This window comes from Syngnathus typhle, linkage group LG18, assembly GCF_033458585.1.
Source record: "Syngnathus typhle isolate RoL2023-S1 ecotype Sweden linkage group LG18, RoL_Styp_1.0, whole genome shotgun sequence".
In the NCBI taxonomy this organism is placed as follows: domain Eukaryota; kingdom Metazoa; phylum Chordata; class Actinopteri; order Syngnathiformes; family Syngnathidae; genus Syngnathus; species Syngnathus typhle.
This window is the reverse complement of record NC_083755.1, coordinates 8,136,591-8,160,794: the sequence shown is the minus strand read 5'-3', so window position 1 is coordinate 8,160,794 and position 24,204 is coordinate 8,136,591. Positions and strand designations below refer to the sequence as shown.

The following is a 24,204-nucleotide window of genomic DNA, read 5'->3' as shown; positions in this document are numbered from 1 at the left end:
TTTTGTGCACATTCTACATCTTCCTGCTCACAAATTATAATAGTTATATTGTATCTATCTATAGCTCGTCATATCTAACAACTTTTATTGATCCTCTCTGTCGTTATCTATCGCTCTCACTCTTTGCCTCTATGTACAATTTTCCATTTGACTTACTTGCATCTAACCCAGAGACAATTGAATTTGCCCAAATTATTTAAAAAGAGGACGGGCATGACAGCAGAACCCAACGTGGAAGTCACGACGACCGGAATGGCGATGGTGCACATGAAGACGCGTTGATCCGAAACCAGGTGGAAGCCAAATATAAAGAGAAGCACCGGAGGGAGGTAGGAAATGGACGCCACCACCAAGCTGCTGGTGATGATCTGAATGGCTCTTTTCTTCTGCGGGTGGACGCCTTTGCTGCTCCCGGCCGGTGCGACCAGCGCGTGCACGATGAATGCGTCGCAGATGCCGATGATCACCATGGCGATGATGAAATACACAGCGGGAAAAAAAGTAAAGTACAACATTAAGAAGTAAAAATAAAGCCCGCCTGTGATCATTGTCACGATCCAGACGATGAGCACCGCCACCACCCTGGGAGTCCCAGTCCTCATCCTGTGGTGGTAGAAAATGGGGTGAACAACGGCCAAATAGAAATCCACACATATGCATGCCGTCAGGAAGGGGCGTCCACACAAGTTCAAGGCGTACGTCATGTTGTTGATACGATACAACAAAAAGTCATGGTAATAAATCTGATTCACGACGGTGATTGGTTGGAATAGTAAAAAAATGATGTCCATGATTGTCAGGTTCAACACAAACAGATTGACGGACGTGAAAGCACTTTTGGTTCTGTGTGCCTTGAAAATATCCCACAGGATGACAAAACTTGCCGGGAGACCCACCACGCTGCAAATCAACGCCGAAGTCATCCAGAAATACGCGCCGGTCTCCATGCCCGCGCAGGCCATCATAAGGTTAAGAGACGAATTGTTGGCCATCCTCAGAGCAGCCGCATCACAACGGAATAAATCCCACAACCCGTTCCGCACGAGGATTTCATACCTGGCCCATGGAACAACAACATGCAAATTCCTGCTTGGTTTTCTCGGACACAGCACGTCTTTATGGAAAAGAGCAGGCGTGTGTGTTGACCACCAAACAAATTCAGCTAATGTGTTTGGAATGACTTAGTTGGAAGATTTTCCACTCCCCCGTGTTGCCGGGTCAAGATGATCTGCAGAAGAATCAGAAGTGCACATTGATGGACTGCAGGGTGTTCCTAAAATCTGGGTCGCGCAACTGGCGCCTCGGGTCGTATAGAACCACAAACTGCATGGATCGATAGTATTGTGGACTTCCACCCGGCTTGAGTGGATTTTTATCCAATATGATTGTCCCGGAAAGCCTCCGGGGTCAGAGCTACCCGACAGACGATCCAAACAGCGTTCATCCTTTTTGTCACCTAATATGTGATTGTTTTTTATTGCTAGCCGTGTCCATTCGGCTTCAAATGCCCTGCCGAGTGCCTGTTTTGTTAGGAAGTACGGGCTCTGAGAGATGTTTCTGGATCTCAGACAGTCCTGAGGTAACGTCCAGGTTGTCGGGTAGCGACGGGTAACGTTGCGAGGCACCCGTGGCCCGGTTCACGGGATGCGGCGGCCGTGCCGTGGTTGAACCGTGATCTGTTTCGGGGGTTCCGCCGGATGCCGTGAATTTCATATCGGAGTGGGTGGAGGTCTGGAGTAACACATGTAAAAATATGATGTCATCAGAGTTGATCAAGATGGTGACGGTTAACCATACCGGGCTGTCGATCTGCGAGGGAGCCACGGGGTACATTGCGTGCAGAACCGGCGTCCCGCCGCCGTAAAGGCCCGTGGAGTCAGTGGAGAGTGTCCGAGATGACACGGTGCTGTAAGCCGGAGGGACGGGAGCGATCTGCCGTTGGAGAAGCTGGAGGATGACGTTGATGTCGGCCGTCATGCGCGTCTCCAATCTGAGGAGGTCAAACGTGCGTAAAGCAAGGATTGCCGAAATAATGCAACATTTTCTAAACTCACCTGTTGAGCTGTGAATGCAAAACTTCCAGTTGAGACTCGAGCTCGCTGGGTCGCTCTTCGATGAAAGGTGGCGGATGGTACGAGTCGCGGACCGAAGATGATCGCCAGGCCCGACCGGACGACTGTTGAGGTCGTCGATCTGTCCAGTAGTGCAACATTTCTGGCACGTTTAAAGATGACGCTATGGACAATGGAGACAAAGACCTCTTGAGTCACGTGACTTGTCTCGAGTCACATGACGGTAGTACCTTGACGATTCTGGTCCACTGAAGCGCCGCCGGGATGTAGCAGCTGCACCTCCGAGGGGGCGTATTCCCGTCTTCCTTCTTTGGAGGGGTAAAAGTCCACTTGGGCGCCCTGAGCCAGAGGTTTCGTCAAGTCCTCGCTGGACTGGGAACACTGGGATCCGCAGCTACAAGCGTCTTCCCAGCGGGCTTGGGGCGGAGAGCAGCGATGGCGGCAGGACTGAAGAGGGTGGGGATCCTCGTGATCCATTCCATCTGTTTTTGGAAGACTTCATGATTGAGGTAAAAGCGGTGCGTCGGTACGCCTCACCTGGTCTGATCCTGCAGTCCAGAGAGTGGATTTTGCGTCTCGACCTGTGACGGAAATCGCTGTCGTCCCCTGAATCGTCAGTTAATGTCGGCGCCGCTTGATCTGCCTGGTAGACGGCGCAAAAATCGATGTTGCTGTTTTGAGTGCAAAATGTGAAATCTTCCCAAACTTACATCCCTGAGGTCAAAGGTCAAGTCCAGGTTCCGCCAGAAGTTGTCGGCAAAGCCGGGGTAGACATCCAGAACCTCCAGCAGGTCGTCTCTCCGAATCCGGTGCAGGTCGCAGTAAGTGATCGTCAGCACGTCGGAATTTGACTTCCCGGGCTCGTCGTAAAGGTGGATGGGCTCCCCGAAGATGTCATCCTTCTCTGTAGGACACACGTTTTGGACTTTGACATCACGCTCGGTAGAGCTGATTAATTGTGTTCTTTACCTAGTATGGCGACCGCCCCATCGTCCCTGATGACCTGGATGGAACCTCGCGAGATGAAGAAGAGCGAGTCGAGGATGTCTCCACAGTGGATGAGGGTGTCGCCCGGAGGCGCGTGGACCGTCTTGAACCTCGTGGTCAAGGCTCGGAGACAGGCCTGGCTGCCTCCGCGGAAAGCCTTGCACGTCTGCAGCAGAGATCGGTTCAAGTGCAGACAGATGTCCGCTTGCAAGGACTCCGGGAAGCCCTTCAAGACCTGCGGAGGAGAAGACCACCGTGACGCGAACTCCTCGGGTAATTACCATCGAGTAGAACTCACGCCGTTCATGTCGATGCCGTTTGTGTAGGACCACGCGTGTTGGAAGTATTCCTCAAGTCGCTGGCGTAGGCTAACGGGGATTTGGTGGAAGCGAATGAACTCTTTGACACGTAGCATTTGGGTGTGGTAGCGAGTGGTCCCCGAGTAGAGCCGCTGGATGATGGCCGACACGTTCCCGAAGATGCTGGCGTACATAAGAGCTGAGCGGGAGGAAGGCAAATAAATTGAAGATAGCTGCCGTTGGCCGAGTTCAAGAACGGATTGACTCACAGCCGATGACCATGACGCAGATGGAGAAGATCTTCTCCGAGTTCGTGTTGGGAGAGACGTTCCCGAAGCCGACGCTGGTCAGACTGCTCAAGGTGAAGTAGAGAGCCGTCACGTATTTGTCTTTGACGGACGGGCCGGAGCTGGAGTCGTTGTCGCTGTACGTCTTGCCCAGTTGTTCGGCCAGGTTGTCCAGCCAACCCGTCTCCGTGTAGGGCCTCTCCACAAAGCCGATGGCGTACCAGATGCAGGCCAGCCAGTGGGCGATCAGCACAAACGTGCACATGAGCAGGAAGAGAACGGCGGCGCCGTACTCGGAATAGCGGTCCAGCTTTCTCGCCACGCGGACCAAGCGCAGCAAGCGAGCTGTTTTCAGCAGACTTGTTAAGGTCGCCATCTGTGGAAGTGAAGTGAGGAACCCATGGATGAAAGCGATAGAATCGGTCGGGAATCGCCGGTGATGGTCTCACCTCGTCAGAGCCGGACCTAAAAATGAGAAGGTCGAAAGGGATGGCCGCAAAGAGATCGATGAAGAACCACCCCTTGATGTAGTGCTTGGCGATCCGGCCGGGCTGCGTCACCACCTCGTCGTTACGGTCCACGTAGGTGGTACGCAGGTTGATGACGATGTCCACGATGAACAGCACGTCCACCATCAGGTCGGCCACGTTGAGCGGGTTGCACGTGTAGCCGCAGATCCTCTGACGCACGTCGCCGTGTTCGGCCAAGAGGAACGTCGCCGAGTATGGCGTGAACACTGCCGTGTAGAGCACCAGGAGAAGGATGATCCAGTCCCAGAAGGCCTTGAAGGGGCTGTAGTGGAGCAAGATCCACCACGTCGTCTCCGGGACTTGGAGTTTGTGTTCCGGCAGCACGTCGGACTCCAGGGAAAGAACCTGAAGCAGAAAAAAAAAAAAATGGAGGACACTGGACTTGGTTGATGAAGACGTGTCCAGCTGCCTCCATTTATTTTTGCGTCTAACTAAATAGAAACCTTCTGAGTTCTGTCTCGGCCAAGACGGCATTCTTTGATTCTGTCACCATGGTGATGCATCCCGAAAGCCGGTTCTTCTCAATGAAGAAAAAAAGTTCTTCAGATTATATCCATATTGTACAAGACAGTCGGACCAAGAAGATGGATCTCTAGCTTTTGAATTCCGAGGAGCTCCGATAGCAGCCGGAGAAGCGGTGATGCAGAATGCCGACCCCCTGGGCGCCGACCCGATTGAACTGCGGCTCAATCAAACCTCGCTCGTGTTCGTCACCCGGAAGGAAAACATGCGGCCACCCAACAAACTACTGATTTTTCCACTCGCAATCCAATTAACAGCAGTCATGTGCCTAGAACTTGAAAAAACAGAAGAACCAGAACCCCCAAACATGAACGGACTCCTCAATCATACCTGGGTGACTTTCTCTGTGACGTTCTGGGATCGATCCTTCTTCTTGGAAGGGCTGAGAAGTTCCATCCCGGGGATCGGAGGGGATCGGGACCTGCCGGCCGGTCCCCCGCCCTTCATCGGGTCCGAGTCGGACATCTACAATCTATCGACAATTTTACATGGAAGGGGATCAAGCATTGGATTCAAAGGTCCATGGAATATTCCTTCTTCTCATCCCTGGATGCAAACGCTAGGGTCGGAGCGTCCTCTCCGGCCCGCAGCTCGCATGTCTTTGTCAACACTGGAAAAACGTTCGATGGCACGTTGCGGAAGCCAGGCGGGAAAATCGATGGCTGTCATCGGTAAACACAGAAATAAAGCCGGAGGGCGCTTGCAACGGACTTCCCCTGTTAGCAGGTTACGTATGGATCCTCCACATGGGACACGGTGTGGCTTCATTGGAGCCGGGCTCATTCCACAATTGACATCAGCTTCTCTTAAAAGCATACAAATGGACTTTTGTCTATATGTTGAAAGTTCAGCGAGCAATCCGAAAGTATCCTGCCCCATACGGTCGAGAAAATGGTGCATGCATACCACTAATGTGTTATCTTATCGACTTCGGCGAATGACTGGTGATGACATTGGACCTTCAGTTTTGACCTTCATCTGTCGTTATTAAAGTTGTCCCAATAGTGATCAAGAAAATAGCATCACAACAAACAGGCCCATCCTTGATTTAAAAGCCAGTCCACCATTGTTTATGTCGTATAAACATGAGCTGGTTAAATGGGGCTTTTTATAGCAGTTCTTTTATTTTGTGTTTTAGTCACTCGCTGGGCTGGATCGAATGAGTCGCTGAGGACGACAGTAGGCTAACTCCATTTTTGTCCTTTTACGGGAGAGTGATTTCAAATATTACGGTTGTCAGACTCTAGTTTATGGCCCACTCTAAATCTTCTTGGCTCAAAAATGTTTCACAAAGAGAGAAAGTTGTTTGAGGTCAACTGTTCCAATAGGCTTCATTGACTAAAAAGCATCTCCTGCGTGCCGTTATTACACATGATCGATATACAAAAGTGTCCACGGAAAGCGTCTCAGCTCTGAGCCTGGATATTGTCCCAGATGCGAACCACGTCCGGGCAGTCGCTAAGGGCATCGATGAGAGCGGAAGCTGCCTCCAGCTGCTCCTGATCCAGAGGTAAGAGGTTGCGAGGGACAAACTCAGAAGATGCAGACATCACCTTCATCCCCAGCTCCTCCAAGGACTCTCGAACCTTGTGCAGGTCCGTGTTGTCACAAATATACTGGAAAAAAAAAAAAGTGAGTTCAATGCATGAAAAGAAAATCCTAAATGGGGTAACTAAGTGTAAAATACCCGCAGGAGGGGCGTGTCGTCGTCCTCGTCCTCCGTCTCTTGGACGTCCTCTGCTCCAGCTTCTATGGCCAGCTCCAGCGCTCGTTCCGATGTGACATTCTGAGCCGGCACCACCACCACGCCCTTCTTGCTGAAGTTATAGCGGGCACCCTCAGATAACATTCCCCTGTGGATGGATACAGAATCACACTTGGTTGAAGCCAGTACGTATTAATTCCACTTTATACCATTTCAGTAGTGCGATATGCAATCGTGAAAGTGAAAAAAAGCACGATGGAAGCTTCGCCTGACCCGTTTTTACTGAGGGCTCGTCGGACATCCTGCTGGCTGCGTGAGCTGTTATCGGTCAGAACTTCAATGAGCAGAAGGCATCCACCTGGTCCACGAGCTTCAAACGTTTGCTGTGATGCCGGCTTGGATTTTTCCTGTGAAAAGAGCAGAGAGAAAAGATGATTGATCATACGTTGTCGTTTGATTATAGGTCGCCGGCTAATTGACAAATAAATGTCAATGCCACGAGCCTAATAAGTGTGTAGGAAATTGGATTAGGCGCCATGTTTTTAAACGCACCGCATTCTTGATTGCAGTCTCGATGGATGCTTTCGGCACGTTCTTGTTTCTGCACTGCTCCAGGAGTTGGGCTAAATTGACGTTCATGTCTGGATTGGGTCCACCCTCTACAAAGGACAAATAGGACTGAATGATTACTCAAATAAGACAACAGGAATTAAAATGGCATTTTAAAACATGTTCACCTTTCACTGCAACCTTGATCATCATGACAAACTTGGCTATCATTTTCCCTCTTGCCTCATCTTTAGGACCTTTAATGTGTTTGACTTTGGACCACTTGTTGTGACCCGCGCACAAGGCTGGGCTCAGGTGCAAAGCCCGGACAGGAGGATTCCACCATAGCCGCTCTATGGGTCGCAGGGTTCGGATAGCCCCGTGCACCATCCACCCCGCCATGCCCTTCAATGACACACGCGCAAATCCTATACGCTTGTTAGCGAGAACATTCAAGTGGCTCTAAAATGTCATCCAGATACCTTCCGCTAAATTTTGCATCCTAAATGAACAACATAAGACTGCCGATTGTACGATAACTTGCAAGTTTACAAACGTGACGACATCCTGGTTGTTGACCCGTAACTTCCGGGTTTTCATGATGAGACACGAAGGGGCTTCCGTAGCAGTGTTGCTATATGTGTTATAGTTTATTATAGTTATAAATATTGTTATTTATTTATTTATTTATTTGTATTGTTTTTGTTTATATGATTTGCTATCGACACACAAAAAATAATTTCAATAACAACTACCCATGGCACACCGGTGCCGCTAACTTCCTGGTTCTCGACCAATCAACCGCCCCTCACTCCAAATGGTGCCTTCAAAGACTTCCGAAATTTGGATACATATAATACTATGAGATAAAATAATTGATATAATATAATTAATATAATAAAATATTATAGAATTAACATAACACAATATAATGTAATTAACAGAATACAATATAATATACAGGCCATGCTGCGGAGCAAAAATACTCGTCCACGTAAATCACTGCACTGGACCGCGGAACATGTGAATTAACGGCAAATTGACGTTTGCAATTGTACTGTCGCCCTCTCGCGGTTACGGTCTGAAGTACATGCTTAAACCATTATAATAAATACACAGACGCAATATTATTTTATATTATATAAAATGATTATTTGTAGTTATTATTATTATATAGCATATAATATATTGAAGGTATTTGTAATAAAGTATCATATTAAATACAAAATAAAATATAATAACAATAATGAAATTGAATGATTATATATTTATATATTATATTTAAATAATTTTATATTTATGTATTTATCCAATATAATATAATATAATATAATATAATATAATATAATATAATATAATATAATATAATATAATATAATATAATATAATATAATATAATATAATATAATATAATATAATATATCGTGTCTGTTTATTATAATGGTTTAAGCATGTACTTCAGACCAACACCACGAGAGGGCGACAGTACAATTGCAAACGTCAATCTAGCGTTAATTCACATGGTTCAGTTCAGTGCAGTGCGTTACTGGATGTGTATTTTTGCCCCGCAGCATGGCTAACATATATTATATTATATTATATTATATTATATTATATTATATTATATTATATTATATTATATTATATTATATTATATTATATTATATTATATTATATTATATTATATTATATTATATTATATTATATTATATTATATTATATTATATTATATTATATTATATTATATTATATTATATTATATTATATTATATTATATTATATTATATTTGTTCATAGCTAAGGAGAGATTTAATTCACTTGATATTGTCTTGACTCTTGAGTGATTGTTTTACTTTGAATGGCAATGATAACCACCAGATATGTCTTTTGTGTCATTTTACAAATATAACAGAAGCGAAAAATGACTCAAGACAATCAAGTTCCTTCCAAACTGCAGGAGGAGGAGGCATCCTCATCATTGCTTCTCTCTCTCTCTCTCCTCCCCACAAGGTAGCACGCTCTTCTGCACTTTCTCCCCTCTACCTCTCCCTCATTCTGTCCAGTGAACCATGCACGGCAACATCACAATCTGAAAAATCATGGTACACAAAAGAGATACTGAATTGTCTTTTTTTTTCTCCCCTATTTGACTGATGCAGAAACACATTCAAAAGGAAAGGAGCCTATGTGGGACCCAGAGAAGCATTTTGCCATGACAGTTCCAGGGAATGTGTGGACATAAGGTTTCTTGTGGAAAATTATTCAACGCCAAGCTGAAGTTGTCACAATGATGTACGGAATATTGCCTGGACTTGGACTTGTTCTTTTGGTTTTTCTACACAGTGTAATATTTGTGGCAGGATTGGTGAGTGTCTCTTTTGACGTTTTTATTACATCATCAAATGAGCAAAACAATTTTATTTTTTATACACAAAATCAATTTTGGGGGGCTTTCAAATTCAGCTAAATAATACCAATTTGTGGGAAATAAATTATTCAGAAAATGAAACCAGTAGTTTTTTGTTTTTTTAAACTCCAGCTTGAAGCTATGGTTGAAAAATATTTACTTTACATAAAAAAAGGAATTTGATTGTATGAATCCAACATTGTCACATCGTGACATAATACTGTAAGAAATAGAACTCCCAGTGTTTGGCCAAATATGGAAAATGTCACAGAGCAGTGTGAGCTTTTTTGTTTTTTCCAGGAAAGGTTTTCAACAGCAATATGAAAACGCAATGAAAGAAAATATTTTTTCCTCATATCTTTATGCATAAACATGTCTCAATCTCATGTAAATAGTGACCTGTGTTTTTTGTAATGATAACCATAGCAACATAGTATTGCGTAAAAAATAATTTCTAAATATTTACTCGCATCTCTGACTAGAAAATCTTCAAATGTTTTTGACCACTTATCAATGTGAATGTTTCAAGATTCAAAAATGACAATTTCCAAGGTCACTAAAGGCAGAGAGGGACTTACAGATGAGGTCAGAGGTAGAGGTTAAGATAACAGGCAGGACCTTCCCATGGCCTGCAAAGAATCTGAATGATGCAATTGCCTGAGAATCATGTGAGGAAAAGGTTTGCACACCCCTGATCTCCACTTCCATGTTGAAAGTCAAAGCACACTTTGCACACTTTGCAACAGGCAAGAACGCCTCTTCCAGGAATCACCACATGAGACTCACTACCACGATTCCATTTCTCAATATATCGTATTGACTTGGGCTGAGCGTTCCCGTTCTCAAAACAAATGATACCCGGTCAGCATTCCGATTCAAAGCCAAATTCACCTACTGGCAGTTTGTTTTAATGGGCCATTTAATGAAATGTGTCTGTTGGGCTTCTCTGATTTTTTTCTTTTTGCACTGCAGTGACGTCTAACCATGTTGGATCCTTTGTCTAATCCGCTCTTGAGGTATTTGGAGAAAAAATACAGATTTAATGGCGGCCTCTTGAGGATAGCAATGCAAACATGGCGTCCCGTCAGGCAACAAAACCTCCAAAAATAAGACAGGACTATAAAAAGTCATAAACCAGTTTTTGGCTTTTGTTGATTTTTTGCAGCTCTGTCGTTAGACCCGCACAAAGGCGGCACTTGTGCGCCGCGCCAGTCTGGTCTCCGGCCCATCCGGTCCAGGCGGCGGGAAGCAAAGGGGTTGGCGGTGCATCATCACATACCGCGTCTTCTCTCAACTATTTGACAACACCTTGAGGCAGCTCATCAAAATCCGACGCAAGACTTGACAGATTGCCCTAGTTGGTCAAAAAGGAATGAACCGCAATTTTCCGCCACTGTTTGTCTTTGGCGGGGGGAAGTAACAACATACCTGAACTGCTTCCTGTCGCCCCCACCTGAAGTTTACTGTCAAACTCAGTATGAAACAAAGACAACTTCACGTTGAGTAAATCGCATTCATTTTATGACAGACTACTTAGCTTAATGCTAACACACAATGCAAAACGGCATTAATGGCTAACAGAATTAGCATAGATGGTGATGCAATGATGCATTGGATATTCTGAAATGAAAATGCACAATACTCAAAAATAAAGTCAAAATAGTGGCTATTGACACCCCCCCCCCCCACCATTCCGCACGCCAGAGCCCCCCTTTGCACGCACCAGAATCCCCCAAATCCCCCTTACAAATGGCAACATGTCATGCTGTAAATGGAAAAGTATTTCACAACGCATATTTGGGTGGTGTCGCAGTTTGGCACCCCGGATATCTTCACGATCTGACATTGTCTATTATTGAATAGGTGGACTCCGATGATGTCATCACGCGTGACGAGCAGATCTTCGTGCTGATTGGTGCCCACGCCAAGTGTGAAAACAGCATCAAGTCACAAATTGCCCTCATGCAAGGTTTGCTTCGCTCAGTGCTATAATTGCTTTTATTATGATTTCCATTTCTGAATTCAAGCCACTGAAATGCATCAATTGTGTTTAGTAAGCAGACTGAATTCATAATGGCCAAGCGCTATTATTGCACTGGTGATTTATGGGAGCGATAATAGGATAGGAGTTAACGGGGGTCATCATATCCTGCCGGCCAATGGAAGCTCCGACAAAGACCGAGCGTTTCTCATTCATACTCTGATGCAAATGCAAATGAGCTAAAAGATCTCGCTTTCATCAGCGGACAATTCAAGGCGCTGCGAACAAATCCCATATGGAAAAAATGGTCATTAGCTATTTTTGGGTGTAGAAGGCGACTGCATCCCCGAGTGGGACGGCATCATCTGCTGGCCGAGGAGCAGCGCCGGGCAGATGGTGTCAGTGGGCTGTCCCGAGTACATCTACGACTTCAACCACAGAGGTAGTACAAGTACTGGAGGGCGCGGTACTTTAACTTAGGTGTTGATGTCTCCGACTATTTTCAGGTCGGGCCTACCGCCACTGCGATGAGTCCGGTAACTGGGAGCAGGTGTCGGTCATCAACCGGACGTGGGCAAACTACAGCGAATGCACCACGTATTTGTCAGCCAATTACAGGACTCAAGAAGAGGTGCTGTGCAATTCATATTAGAGAGCATGTCTATTAGTTAAGTGGTTTGGAGTAGTTTAGATGATTGAGATATATTTTGGTTGCTCCGAGCCCCACTCTGACCTATTGTTGCGTGGTGTTCCACAGGGCTCAATTTTAGGGGCCCTGGGTTTCATGGTATTTCCTTTTCTGGTTGTTTTACAAGTGCGCTAAATTGTCTTTTGGGCTTGTCACGCAGAAGGTTTTTGAAAGACTGCACCTCATGTACACTGTCGGCTACTCCGTCTCTCTGGCATCTCTCCTGGTAGCCGTTTTCATCCTCTGCTACTTCAAGTAAGATACAGCTGACGTATACAGTAAAGCGTACTTTTATTTATATTTTGTTTCTCTCTTCAGGCGCTTGCACTGCACCCGCAACTACATCCACGTGCACCTCTTCACATCCTTCATCTGCCGAGCGATCAGCATCTTTGTGAAGGATGCCGTGCTCTACTCGGTCTCTGGTGAAGTTGCAGAAGAAGAAATCGAGCTTGTGGGTCAGAAGCAGCACATGGTTGGTATCGGGGAGCTCAAACGGGTATCGGTGGGAAAAAACAAAATAACATCCTTGGTTTCTCTTTGTGTTTGCGTTAAGGCCGGCTGCAAAGTTGCCGTCACGTTTTTCCTCTACTTCCTGGCGACCAATCATTACTGGATCTTAGTGGAGGGTCTTTACCTCCACAGCCTCATCTTCATGGCCTTCCTCTCTGACAAGAACTACCTGTGGGCCCTCACCATCATCGGCTGGGGTAAGCTCACTCGCCAGCCGGGCGGGAGGGGGCGGGGCTTTTGCCGCCGGACACCAATTTAATGGCCCATAGTTCTAATTTTAGGCGTTCCCGCTTTGTTTGTGTCCGTTTGGGTCAGCGTGCGGGCGTCACTGGCAGACACACAGTGAGTCACCATCAAAGTGGCGGGAATTGGAATACAATTGGAGATAACGTGTTGCTTTTTGTAGATGTTGGGATATCAGCGCTGGGAACCTAAAGTGGATTTATCAAGTTCCCATTCTGGCAGCCATTGTTGTAAGAACAATACTCAGTGGCCATTTCATGAAGTACATCTGTACAATCCTTTGTTTACATTATTTTGACATTGCATGAAATTGTCATTGACATTGCATGTCCAGGTGAATTTCCTGCTCTTTGTCAACATCATACGCGTGTTGGCCTCCAAATTATGGGAGACCAAAACTGGAAAACTGGATCCTCGGCAACAATACCGGTAAGATATGATCTCTCAGAGTGGTGTGGTCTTGAGATTGACCCGACCCTACCCTGTAGGAAACTTCTCAAGTCCACATTGGTGCTCATGCCTTTGTTTGGAGTCCACTACATGGTCTTTATGGCTCTTCCTTATACGGAAGTTTCCGGGCTGCTGTGGCAGGTGCAGATGCACTACGAGATGTTCTTCAACTCATCGCAGGTCGGACAGAATCCACGTCTCATTGCACTAATGGAAGTGATTTTGATTGTGCTGTTGATGTGTTTTAGGGCTTCTTTGTGGCCTTCATCTACTGCTTCTGCAATGGCGAGGTAATGTGATGATGTTACGGCGATATACTAGGTGGTGTCATTGTCTTAGGTGTAGATTTGTTTTTCTCACTCACTTGCAGGTGCAGGCAGAGGTGAAGAAGGCGTGGCTGAGACGAAGCCTGGCACTGGACCTGAAACAAAAAGCCAGGATAACCAGCAGTAACGGCGGAGGCAGCTGTTACTACGGCGGCATGATGTCGCACGCCACCACCACCCACAGCGTCTGCATGTCGGCCGTCAATCACCGAGCGTTTCCCCTCGCCGGGGGGGTGGTCGGCTACGGTGGCGGGGCGGGGCTCAGGCTGCCCCGCCAGGCCGCCCTCCACCCGCAAAGCAGGCTACCCAGATACACGGCCGGTGAATGCGAGAACTCGGGGGTAGCGGCAAAGAGGCCCGCAGGGGCCGGGACCACCGGGGGAGTCTTTGCAAGACATGCGAGAGATAGCAAGAAACACGATGAGCCTAAAAGTTCCGGAGAAGCGGATCCAGACACTTTCTTGTCTGTGAAAGAGCTGGAGACTGTCTTGTAAATAGCTATTAATATTGTTTGGTGAACTTTGCTTCGTTTAAAGCAACTTAATATGAAAAGACAACTTTGGTTGTGGAAAAATACAATTTCAATTTTTATGTATTCATCATTTGAAATCCCACGATGAAATACAACTTTGAATATTGAGCCGACAGTGCACTTTAAAGTTCCGATGAACACGTCTCCTTGGCTTAACAAGGTAACTTCTGTAAACCTAATCATTGCTTGCTAACAGTTGGCTGTGGTCAGACACGTCTAGACGGGTCAGGCGCTGCAGTGCAGCCTTCGTTGTTGATTCATGAGTCCCCAGCAGATGCCTTCGGCTCCGTCGCAAGCACCCTCACCTTCCTCTGAGCCAACCACTTTTCTATGTAATCACCTCGCAACACCGTCCTGAATTTCACACAGGTCACTTAGAATCTTGCTCTCATGGCAAACAGTACCTGAACATGCACCAGCATTCGCATGGATGTGTGTGTTCTATTTTTATACAATAGTCAGAACATTATGTGCATAATGGCGTTTCCATTCATGTAATTGGGGAAAGATGATTTGAGATACAATGATTTGAGTTATGAACATTGCTCTTGCCTTGAGACAAACTATCCTTCAGATAATCAATTTTAAAAAGTTAAAAAATATATCTTATATAATAATAATAAGAAATACGATAAATTTAAAGTAAATCAACGTCTTGAAACATTTATTGTTGTATTTTATTTCTTTTTTGGTGTGCGTATCCGCATGCGTCATGATGACGTCAATGAAAGAGGCGGAGTCACTGTGAGGTGATGGAGCGCGTAGATGTCCACCACTAGTCTAATTGGGGAGATTGATAATAAAAAGAGTCACGACACGCGACCTCTGTTCCTTTTGCATGTTTCGGCTCCTCCGAGCGTTTCCTCCATCCTCTCGCGTCGTGGCTGGTTCTCGTCCGGGCGTGAATGAGGCGGACCGGTGTCGACAAGGGAGGGGTCCTTTGATAGCAGGGCTGCCGGGCGGATGGAGCCCTGCTGTTTGACCATGGGTGAAGTGTCGAAGAAAGCATCCACTCGGAATGTGGCGGTGGAGAGGAAGAACCTCATCACCGTGTGCAGGTCAGTGTTACTTTTCTAGAAATGTTCCAATCGCAATTGTGCATTTAGCTACGTCACACTTCATGTTATTGACCTCAGATGACATCATCCTATTAGAAGTCCGTCGTGCAGGGACAGTTCTGTCTTGACATGATGATGTACGAAAAAATAACAAATAAATGAACGCAACAGACAATAAAAAGCGGCTCGGAGTGAGTTTAGCAGTGTCATCTTCCATTTACACTCAGCCTGCTGATGGTGTGGTTGCCATGACGACAACCTTCCTGGGGCAAGGACTGGGTGGCACCCTGGGGAACCAGCCTTATGCACACCTTTTAGTCCATTTGGCTTTCCCATAAATGAGGTTCTAGTTGAAAAAGAAGAATTATCCATCCTTTATTACTTTTGTTAGAAGAGCCACCGCACGATTCCCTGCTGTATACAAATTGTCTACTGAATGAGACATTGATGCCTTTGGAACAATGGCGAGTTTGATCATTCGCTTCATGGTGGGATGAAGGCAAAAATGCAAATGAGTGTTTCTATGGCGCTCAAACTGGACGTAGCAGTTCGCTGTGCCTGTAAACGATCACGTGGGCACCGTATCCAAAGACCAGTCATCTAATTGAGCCGTCCTGTAAAATGTGACTGTGCTTCTTCTGAATGCTCGGCGGAAATATTTTCCTTTAAGCGTGACATCACTTCAGCTTGGGCGGGGCAACATTGGACCTCAGTAAATGGATGTGAAAGCTATGACTTCATTCGATCAATAGTATCCTTAATAAAAATAAACAATGTATTCATGGAGGATTGAAAGTTTTTCTTTTTTCATTCTTCTCTGTGGCTCCCCAGGTTTTCAGTCAAGACCCTCTTGGAGAAATACACAGCCGAGCCCATCGATGACTCATCGGAGGAGTTCATCAACTTTGCAGCCATCCTGGAGCACATTCTCAGCCACCGTTTTAAAGGTAAGCCGCATTGGTTTCTATCTGGTTAACCTCATAGGAGCTGCAATTCACCATAGGAATGAATTTAGATAGAGGAACATTTCTTTCAGGCTCTAGCAGCTGGTTCGATGGCCAGAGGAGTTTCTGGGACTTTGTTCGACTGGCTTGCGCCAAGCTGCCAAATAGCTGCATTAGCAGCATCGAGAACATGGAGAACATCAGCCCATCGCGAGCAAAAGTAAGTCGAACGACTTTTACCAAAAACGATTTTCTTCGGACGTTGAGATATTCTAGAGTCAAGTCTTTGTTTGATCCCTTCAGGGCCGAGCCTGGATAAGAGTGGCCCTGATGGAGAAGAGGCTGTCAGAATATATTGCTACTGCCCTGAGGGACATGAGAACGACAAGGTGCGAGTTTTTATTTATTTTTTTTAATCAAATATGTCAGCCGCTGTATTTATGTCCGTCTGCAGACGCTTCTACGCAGAGGGAGCCATCATGCTCAGAGAGGAAGCCTCCGTGCTAACCGGGATGCTCATAGGCCTGGGAGCCATCGACTTCAGGTGACCCTCATTCCAGGTATTATGAGTAGCAAACCTATTGTGACCTTATCTTATTGGTGTCTTGTCCCCTTCCACAGTTTCTGTCTTAAAGGGGAAGCCTTGGATGGCAAATCGTCCGCAGTTATTGACTACACGCCATATTTGAAATTCACACAAAGGTACAAGAAACATTTGGACATTTTAGAAAGCTAAGCGCGGGGAGGGGAGTCTCCGATCCACTTTGGTCACATTTGTGGCTCGGACCGCAGCGGGCCTGATCGTTTGTAATGTTTCTTTTCCAGCTACGACTACGTGAGCGACGACGACGACCGCCAGAGCGTTGAGAGCAGCACGAGCGACGACAGCATCCCCGAGCATCCTTACGTGCCTCTGCTCACAGACGAGGAGAGCTGGAGCACAAAGTGTCGCAAGATGGAGCAGAGGTTCAAGATTGTTCATGCGCAGAAGGTCTGCCATCTTTTTTGGGTTCAAGCACAAAGACAGAATGCTCATCATTCGGGTGGATTTGATGATGTGTGCGTTGTCAGGGTTACTTGGAGGAGCTGGTGCGGCTGCGGGAGTCCCAACTGAAGAACACAGAGGCGGAGAACAAGAGGCTGAAGGCCCGCCTGGATGAGCTGCACGGCCAGAGTCACCAGGAGAAGAAAGAGCTGGAAACTGTCGTCCTGGAGCTTCAGGAGCAACTGTGAGGGACACCTTAAAACCGTGGCCATCGTGAAACTTGAATTCCTCTCAGTTAGTCATGTTCCCACTTTTGACAGAACAAGTTTGATTCCATGTGACACCAGCCACTTGGCTAAGAACCTGACCATCCCACTAGTGAACCAATGGCCTCTGCTCGAGCCGTACAACAGGCAGGACCACGTCAAACTTCTCCGCAGGTTTGATGGATCGTAAAAAAATGAAATATTTTCCTCGTGCTAGCTAGCTTTTCGTGCTCTGGCTAAAGCCATGTTTGCTTGATCTTCAGGAGGAGTTTCCCTAGCACGGAGCTGCTGTCAGTGGATTCAGATCCTCTAAGGTCGGAAGGGAAGCAAAACGGAGGCGCCTGGTGCACGGGTGAGCACTGTTCTTCTTTTAAAAAAACAACAACAATAAAGAGCTCAAAATATTTCCCTTGTATCCAGAAAAGGATTACACCCCTTCCCTAATGGGACTTTGTGGCTCCTTGGGCTCCCTTCCAAGCTGCAAGTCTCTATCAAGCCTCAAGTCCAGTGAGTGCCTGGTCAACATCAGCACAGAGAACAGTCCTGCCCTCTCTCCCAGCTAGGGGTCGCCAAAGTCAAGACCACCGTCCATTTTCCAGATGCTGAAAGCAAACCGTCAAACTAACGCCTCTTGGACTGTCACCACTTTCTTTCCCTCTAGCGCTATTTTGACATTTGTGAAAGAATAGCAGGACATTCCACGAAAAAAAAAAAACAGTAGCTGCTGTACTGCCTGACGCCCTTCTCTCATCTTGTCATATACGGGTTGACTAACAAGCGTCAACCAGTCACTGTTATCGTCGACGTTTCTCTGTATCTAGCTATTGGAATTAGTACACCCCGAAAAATCATCCTCCCTTCGGATAGTTTCATGGCATTGCTCTTTGCTGTGTGAATTTCAAAAAACATTTCATTTAACTTTACAGGGACTAACTCCAATGGGGGAAAAAAAAATACTTCTTGAGTTAGCTTTAGATTATTAGCTAGATTTATTAGCATCCGGCTAACAAAGTTTGCAGGAGCATTACAATGCAAAGTGCATCATGACTATGCAGAATGAATGTTCCCATTGTATTTTTTTTCCCCATATACCCGACACGAGCGGGAGAGAAACAAGCGACTGTCTGAACTGGATGAGTGTAGCCCTCATCGGGTAGAGGATGTGGTACATTGTGTTATTTAAATGCAATAAACCCGCCTTTTTTTGGTGTTATTGAGTCCAGGGCCATTTGCATAGGTGCACATTTGCAGTTCAAGGGCAAGGCTACTTGGAGTTGCTTAAAGAAGGGCATGGCATGTTATCTGTGCCTCCTTTTACAGTCCCCACCATTGGCACACCCTTTTTGCACAGAGTCGGGACATTTATCTGTCACGACGCACACTGCAGCGTACACACAGGCTCACACAAACACACACCACCCCAAACCAGTCCACCCAGACATGCATCTTGCAGGCCTTCAAATTAGGGGCGGGGATGCTTGTTACTATCAGGGGCCATTTTGGTTCTTATGAAGTCCTCCAAATTCCTGCATGGTGTGAAACTAAAATCTAGGCCACATCACAGTAATGGTTGCTGTCAGAGGGCTGGATATCCACAATTCTTTCTGGATTCCACAAATCATGGAAAATGGCAGCTTTGGGATAGATTTTCGATTTTATTTTAATCTCTGTTGATGAAAATCAAGTATGCACGTACATATGTTTTTATCCAGAGTACAGGAGGTTCGTGTATTCTCTATTGAATCATGTCTCCATCAAAACACAAGTACACTGCGACTTTCCACATTCTGTGCCAAAGTTCACCCATGAAAGACACGTATTTAAAGTGTTGAAAGTGATCCTTTAACGTGTTTATTAACGATGATGTTGCGTTTATATTACGTTCAACTGTATCAACAAGTGATCTGAAACAAAGGGGGCGTCAACAACTAACTTCATCATGCGCGTTGGAGCGATTTGTGGCAAATCATCCAATAGGAAGGCAGCTCAAAGTTCTTTTAGCCAATCAAAAGTAAGAATCCCCCTGGAGTCCCGCCTCGCCCATAATTAAACCCACACCAGCGTGGCGGAGGTGTTTGGAGTCTGCAGGCTGAGCGAGCGGATTGTTCCCCTCGGAGCAGGTTTGCAACTTTCTAGGCCACCACAACCAGCTCCGGCCCGCACCAAAACAATTGCAAATTCTTTGGAATTGAATAAGGAAACACAGCAGTCGGCGCTGTGTTGACGTTGTCTTTTTTTCCTCCCTCGTGGAAGGTGTCCGCTTCCTTGTTCGCCAGCGAGCTCAAAACATCTCCACATCCTCACAAAGAAACTTTGCTTGCTAGGCAGCTAACTCGCCAGAACACGACAAGAAAAGTGGTCCAAAGCTCATGACGAGCCACAAATAACCAATCGGCGTCGGAGGTAACGCTTTACCCACTCGTGGAAATGTCTACTCAGTGACTCTGGCGTGAATTTGCCTCGTTTATCATAAGCGAACAATCGAGGGATTGCAGCGGCAGTGCTTCCCAGAGAGCAACCCCCACTCCATCACCTTCCTCCACATCCGTCGCTGGTCCACCAACGGCTGCTGCAGGCATGTCAGGCCGGAGTGGAGCTGCTCTGGGGCCCCAGCCCCTCAAGGCAACCGTCCCCTATCAGCTGGCCAGCAAGCACCGAGCCAAAGGCAGGGATGGAAAGTCAGGTATGAGCCTCCCCACCTGTCACTGGGCATTGTGGAGGCATGTGAATATGCAAAAGTTGCAAAAATAAGATATTTGAGCACGTATGCAGAAATACATGTGTAGAAATAGTACTGATTTACTTAGGTAGAAGTATAAATACTTCTGTTAAAGACTGGTCATGTCAAAAACATTGATTCATGAAGTACAATGCATTCCCGTATACATAGTCTATTTGTGCATAACATAAAGCGGTGCACACATCAAAGTATGCGCAGCAACATCTACTACATCACCATGTAGGCGGTTTGTGACACGATAGCATGGACATGCATTCGCCTATATCTTCTAATTCATCTTCATCAAGTATATTACATTCTTATTTCCAGCTCCAGGTCGTAGCCAAAGTCAATATTTTAATATTGGACTTGTCGTTCAAGTGCGATGTTCATTGACGCCAGTTGTATCCTGATGACAGCTGGAAAGGCCAAAGCGCAGCAGCTGAGTCCCGGCATGAGGCGGACCATGTCTCTGGACGCCATCATCGGCCCGTACCTGCAGGGCCACTGGCCCAAAGAACCGGACGTAAGCTTGTGTCGAACGGACAAGTCCACTCAGGTGCAACATTTACTACTAAATGTCAATAGGAGTGGACTTTTCTATTTGAAATTGTAGAAATTTGTCTCGCGTAAATGATGTGACTCGGCTTGTGTTTGAATTCACTCGCGGCTCGTGAGAACCACAGCCTTGAAGAGGTGTCATCTGCAGCCATCCTCTCTGCACGTTGGCTTCCTTTTTGCGCCTATGACTACAGTCGAGTTGTTCTAATCTCAAAGCGAGGATAATAATGCCCAGTAACTGCGTTGGGTCCAGGCCCGAACCATCGCATGCCTCAACATTCCTAACCGCTTGGAAACGACGAAAGGTATGCGCATAATAATAGAAAAGAAGTGAAATGACTCACCCTTTGAAGACATCTTGACAAACTTGTAATCGAGCGGCGGCAGCAAAGTCAGGCTTTTTGTAAGTATTGTTGGAATTAGTAGGTTGTGTAGTGTAAGTGATTGGCTGGTAGAATGTCCATTTCGTGAAAATGACTTTTGAAGTTGTATCGCGCTTCACTGTCGGACAAATTTAGGCGATTCACACTCGATCCGAATATTGACAGTAGGTGAGATTGAATGCCTTGAAATGAATTGAAGCCACTGATGTTCGGCTAAAAAAATGCATCTTGTGAACGGATGTAACATGTTTCTTCCAGACTCCTAACTGGACCGACAAAACGCAGAGCAGGAGGGAGGACGACGGCGGCGTCATCGGACACAAACGCTCGGCGTCCTGGGGCAGCGCCGAGCATCTCCAGGAAGTGAGTGTTCGGCTTCAACACGTTCGCATTTCCATAAAGCAACTGTCATGAAACAAAATGGTCGACTGACTGAAGATGACCCCCTTTTTTTTTTTTTTTTTTCTTCCCTCCATCGCAGATTACCAAACTCAAACAACAGCTGCAGCAGCGCAGCAAACCTGCCGTCTCTGGGGGGCACGAGCGAGAGCGCCAGCGTGGCTCATCTCTCGGGGGCTGTAACCTAGGAACCACTCAGGTGCTTCTCGGCGCTTCCGTCAACCGACAGCGAGCCAAGGCTTGCGCTGACTATTTTATTTTTGAAATGTACTCGAGTATCTTAATAGCTAAAATGGGAAAACACAGGAAATGAAACACTGAAGCAACAGGAAGGACTCAACATCACACTGCTTCTGCATTTCAGAACAGCTAATTTGGTTTTCCTTCATCAGAAGATTGCATCTAAATGTGACTGGTTTGTGTCTTCAGACTCAGCCCATTCCCATCCCGCTGGCTCCCCTCTCCACGCTGGTGCCTCGGCTGCGCTGCAGCGTCGAGGGCCTCAACCAGGAGCTGGAAGGCATGTTCGTCTGTCAGCCGGGCCACCGGCAACATCAGGTGACGCTAAAAATGCAGGCGGCGTTTGCTCATTTTGCTCATTCGGTATTGATTGTGTTTGCTGGCTTTCCAGCTTCTGGAGGTTCCGGACGGCCACCGTGCTCCTGTCCCGCCTCAGAGCTGCAGCATAGGGTCTCAAAGCGACCCGGCTTCTGTCACACCTCCCTCGCCGTCTTCCGCTTTGTCCTCACCGTACTGCTCTCCCACCTCCACCTCTCCGCCCATATCCGAAGACGGCCATCTGGACGTGCATAAAGGTAAGTTCCAAAATTGCGCGCTCCTTCTGTGACCTTGCGAGTTATTAACGGTCATCTTTACGACAGGGTTGGATCTCCTGTCTCCAATGTTGTCCCTGGGTGAGGCGGACCCCTCGCTGCCTCTGCTGATCTCTTCCTCGCCGGGACTCAATAAGAGCTGCTGCTTCCAGAGGGAACCTCCGGAGGGCTGCGAAAAAGTCCGTGTTTGCGAGGAGACCAGGTGCGTCTTTGCAGGCCTAAGAAATCTTCAAACATGAGTCAACTTAATGTTTTCCTTCTTCTTCTCAGCACTTCAAACCAGCAAAAAGCAGTGCCCGTCTCCTCCTGCCCAGACCCCAACAAGGTAAACTTTACCCCCTATGGGGGCTCTGCCTTCTGCCCTGTCAGCCTCCTCAATCCGTTGCTGCCTTCCATGGACAAGCTCTTCTCCAGCCTGTCCGTCAGCGGCAACTGCCTGGACCCCCCCGCCGCTCCCTCAGGCGAAAGCTGCACGCACGTCGACGCCATCTAATCAAAGCTCACATTTTTTCCAATAGTCGATGCTGTTGCTTTATTTTCAGAAAGCTTTTTTTTTTTTTGTCAGATAAGGTGTGAAATGTTTATTGGAGAAAAAAACAAAAATCATACTTTTGAAAATAGTCAATCCAAAGAGGAGCTACTTGTTTTGTCTGTTTATTTTTTATATAAAGTGTGTGCGGTCCAAAGATTTAATTTTGGACCTAACATGTGCGAGAAGTGGGATGGTCTTGTTAACGTGTTGCTGCTTGACTGAAACACGCACACTTTTGCCTTTTTTTTTTTCTTTTTTTTCCAGTCCACAAAAGGTTATTTATCCGTCTCTCACCATCCTGTTTGTTTGACAGAGCACCGCTGGCGTAAAAAGCATGACAAATCACTTGGATTCTTTTCATTCACACTTTGCTGATTGCTGGGTTACTTCAGTGGAAACATTCCTGCTTTAAACAGTTTCTGATATTGGGAGTGAGTGAGGGAGGGAGGAAATGAGTTCACATGTTGACGGGCTCAAAAAAAACGGTGTGTTTAGAGATATAGTTGACTACCTAACCAGTTTTAGTGGTGTAGAATTGTCATTTTGTTCTCTTCAATCTGGTATAGTTGTATCTCCCGGTAGACGCATTTGCACAATCGGAACGGCATCTTTTGCAAATTATTTTTTTATGTTTGTACTTTTGTAAAGTAGTTTTGACACATTTTTTCTTATGTTAAATAACCTGCAAAATAAGCTAAAAAATACAAAACTAAAAAAAGCCTTTTAGTTTTGTCTTCATAATCAACACAGGTCTTATGTGAAATATTGTATCGTATAGTTTTTTTCTTTTCTTTTAATGCACTTCCAGGAAAGGGTTTTACACAAAGAAGATGCCCTTGCTTCCATACATTAGTCTGGGTTTGTGCATGTGGCTGGAATAGTTAGTTAGATGTTTTCTAGTAGGACTTCAATTTTGTATGAGCGGCAAGGTCTCAGGCTCACTTTCATGTTGTGTGTGGATGCTTAGGGGGGGAAAAGTTGTGTCATCTCAGGTACTGTGTTCTGACCACATGCATTAGGCCAGATTATTTTGTCATGGACTGTGGATGAGTGAATGCTTAGTAAGTGCTTTGATTTTGTAGGAACAGTAAACAGGAAGTGGGACTGTTATATGGATTTAGCGCCCCCCCCCCCCCCCCGCCTACATTCGTCTTGACCGTCTCCCTTTTTCTGCCCCAAATTGTGACAAAAATGTGAAAAGTAGAAAAAGAATCCAATTGTATCTGAATTCCAACAGAGGTATTGCACATCTTTGTCATCCATGTATGCTTATAATATACACGCTATGACGTCAGAACCGCAATTTTTGTATTTTTTCTTGATGGTTGCCCAACTTGACAGTAACAGTTTAAATAGAGTTCATATTCGTCACGTCGCCAGCTGTTCCCCTCGGCGCGTTCTGATTGGCTGAGCTCCCAAGGGGCGTCACGTCT

General features: G+C 46.3%; 5 protein-coding genes across 10 annotated transcripts; 3 read left to right on the top strand and 2 right to left on the bottom strand.

The window, feature by feature from the left end:
* Positions 1-1,424: 1,424 nt before the first annotated feature.
* kcnh6b (potassium voltage-gated channel, subfamily H (eag-related), member 6b) lies at positions 1,425-5,093 on the bottom strand. Its single transcript, XM_061264961.1, is given in 10 exon segments — positions 1,425-1,731; positions 1,798-1,990; positions 2,055-2,235; positions 2,303-2,554; positions 2,610-2,718; positions 2,762-2,976; positions 3,042-3,557; positions 3,628-4,021; positions 4,095-4,520; positions 5,028-5,093. Coding segments are annotated over 10 exon segments (2,583 nt in total). The 3' UTR covers positions 1,425-1,500.
* A 647-nt stretch (positions 5,094-5,740) lies between these two features.
* Positions 5,741-7,566, bottom strand: LOC133171243 (translational activator of cytochrome c oxidase 1). Its single transcript, XM_061304424.1, has 5 exons — positions 7,140-7,566; positions 6,955-7,061; positions 6,676-6,809; positions 6,385-6,550; positions 5,741-6,313 (listed from the first exon to the last, which is right to left on the bottom strand). Exons 1-5 carry the CDS (start codon positions 7,351-7,353, stop codon positions 6,104-6,106), a joined length of 831 nt encoding a protein of 276 aa, XP_061160408.1. The 5' UTR covers positions 7,354-7,566; the 3' UTR covers positions 5,741-6,103.
* Positions 7,567-9,004: 1,438 nt separating this feature from the next.
* On the top strand, positions 9,005-14,686 carry pth3r (parathyroid hormone 3 receptor). 4 transcript variants are annotated; one of them, XM_061264715.1, is made up of 13 exons: positions 9,005-9,316; positions 11,222-11,327; positions 11,671-11,781; positions 11,846-11,970; positions 12,191-12,282; positions 12,346-12,502; positions 12,584-12,737; positions 12,822-12,882; positions 12,947-13,013; positions 13,118-13,212; positions 13,272-13,413; positions 13,482-13,523; positions 13,604-14,686. In XM_061264715.1, the coding sequence occupies exons 1-13, from the start codon at positions 9,239-9,241 to the stop codon at positions 14,051-14,053; spliced, it is 1,680 nt and encodes a 559-aa protein (XP_061120699.1). In that variant the 5' UTR covers positions 9,005-9,238; the 3' UTR covers positions 14,054-14,686. The 4 variants fall into 4 exon arrangements, with proteins under 4 accessions (XP_061120699.1, XP_061120698.1, XP_061120697.1 ...); XM_061264714.1 differs by having other exon boundaries at positions 12,188-12,282; positions 13,604-14,683; XM_061264713.1 differs by having other exon boundaries at positions 12,346-12,737; positions 13,604-14,065.
* Positions 14,687-14,874: 188 nt separating this feature from the next.
* rundc3ab (RUN domain containing 3Ab) lies at positions 14,875-18,491 on the top strand. 2 transcript variants are annotated; one of them, XM_061264716.1, is made up of 11 exons: positions 14,875-15,149; positions 15,981-16,096; positions 16,165-16,313; positions 16,397-16,482; positions 16,548-16,637; positions 16,715-16,795; positions 16,919-17,084; positions 17,165-17,322; positions 17,399-17,518; positions 17,608-17,696; positions 17,765-18,491. In XM_061264716.1, the coding sequence occupies exons 1-11, from the start codon at positions 15,055-15,057 to the stop codon at positions 17,905-17,907; spliced, it is 1,293 nt and encodes a 430-aa protein (XP_061120700.1). In that variant the 5' UTR covers positions 14,875-15,054; the 3' UTR covers positions 17,908-18,491. The 2 variants fall into 2 exon arrangements, with proteins under 2 accessions (XP_061120700.1, XP_061120701.1); XM_061264717.1 differs by having other exon boundaries at positions 15,023-15,149; positions 16,186-16,313.
* A 904-nt stretch (positions 18,492-19,395) lies between these two features.
* Positions 19,396-24,074, top strand: LOC133143004 (protein FAM117A-like). 2 transcript variants are annotated; one of them, XM_061264719.1, is made up of 8 exons: positions 19,396-20,027; positions 20,483-20,589; positions 21,266-21,370; positions 21,489-21,605; positions 21,836-21,964; positions 22,038-22,221; positions 22,288-22,441; positions 22,510-24,074. In XM_061264719.1, the coding sequence occupies exons 1-8, from the start codon at positions 19,922-19,924 to the stop codon at positions 22,730-22,732; spliced, it is 1,125 nt and encodes a 374-aa protein (XP_061120703.1). In that variant the 5' UTR covers positions 19,396-19,921; the 3' UTR covers positions 22,733-24,074. The 2 variants fall into 2 exon arrangements, with proteins under 2 accessions (XP_061120703.1, XP_061120702.1); XM_061264718.1 differs by having other exon boundaries at positions 20,483-20,622.
* The last annotated feature ends 130 nt before the right edge of the window (positions 24,075-24,204 follow it).

Bases quoted from the DNA above. Each gene is read 5' to 3' on its own strand.
- LOC133171243 (XM_061304424.1), bottom strand. From the start codon at position 7,353: ATGGCGGGGTGGATGGTGCACGGGGCTATCCGAACCCTGCGACCCATA. The intron at 7,062-7,139 runs GTGAACATGTTT...TGTCCTTTGTAG, and splicing joins GATCAAGGTTGCAGTGAAAG to AGGGTGGACCCAATCCAGAC. The intron at 6,810-6,954 runs GTGCGTTTAAAA...CTCTTTTCACAG, and splicing joins AGACTGCAATCAAGAATGCG to GAAAAATCCAAGCCGGCATC.
- pth3r (XM_061264711.1), top strand. From the start codon at position 9,239: ATGATGTACGGAATATTGCCTGGACTTGGACTTGTTCTTTTGGTTTTT. The intron at 11,782-11,845 runs GTAGTACAAGTA...GACTATTTTCAG, and splicing joins CTACGACTTCAACCACAGAG to GTCGGGCCTACCGCCACTGC. The intron at 11,971-12,187 runs GTGCTGTGCAAT...CTTGTCACGCAG, and splicing joins ATTACAGGACTCAAGAAGAG to AAGGTTTTTGAAAGACTGCA.
- LOC133143004 (XM_061264718.1), top strand. From the start codon at position 19,922: ATGTCAGGCCGGAGTGGAGCTGCTCTGGGGCCCCAGCCCCTCAAGGCA. The intron at 20,028-20,482 runs GTATGAGCCTCC...TCCTGATGACAG, and splicing joins AGGCAGGGATGGAAAGTCAG to CTGGAAAGGCCAAAGCGCAG. The intron at 21,606-21,835 runs GTGCTTCTCGGC...TTGTGTCTTCAG, and splicing joins GTAACCTAGGAACCACTCAG to ACTCAGCCCATTCCCATCCC.
- rundc3ab (XM_061264716.1), top strand. From the start codon at position 15,055: ATGGAGCCCTGCTGTTTGACCATGGGTGAAGTGTCGAAGAAAGCATCC. The intron at 15,150-15,980 runs GTCAGTGTTACT...GTGGCTCCCCAG, and splicing joins AACCTCATCACCGTGTGCAG to GTTTTCAGTCAAGACCCTCT. The intron at 17,085-17,164 runs GTCTGCCATCTT...GTGCGTTGTCAG, and splicing joins AGATTGTTCATGCGCAGAAG to GGTTACTTGGAGGAGCTGGT.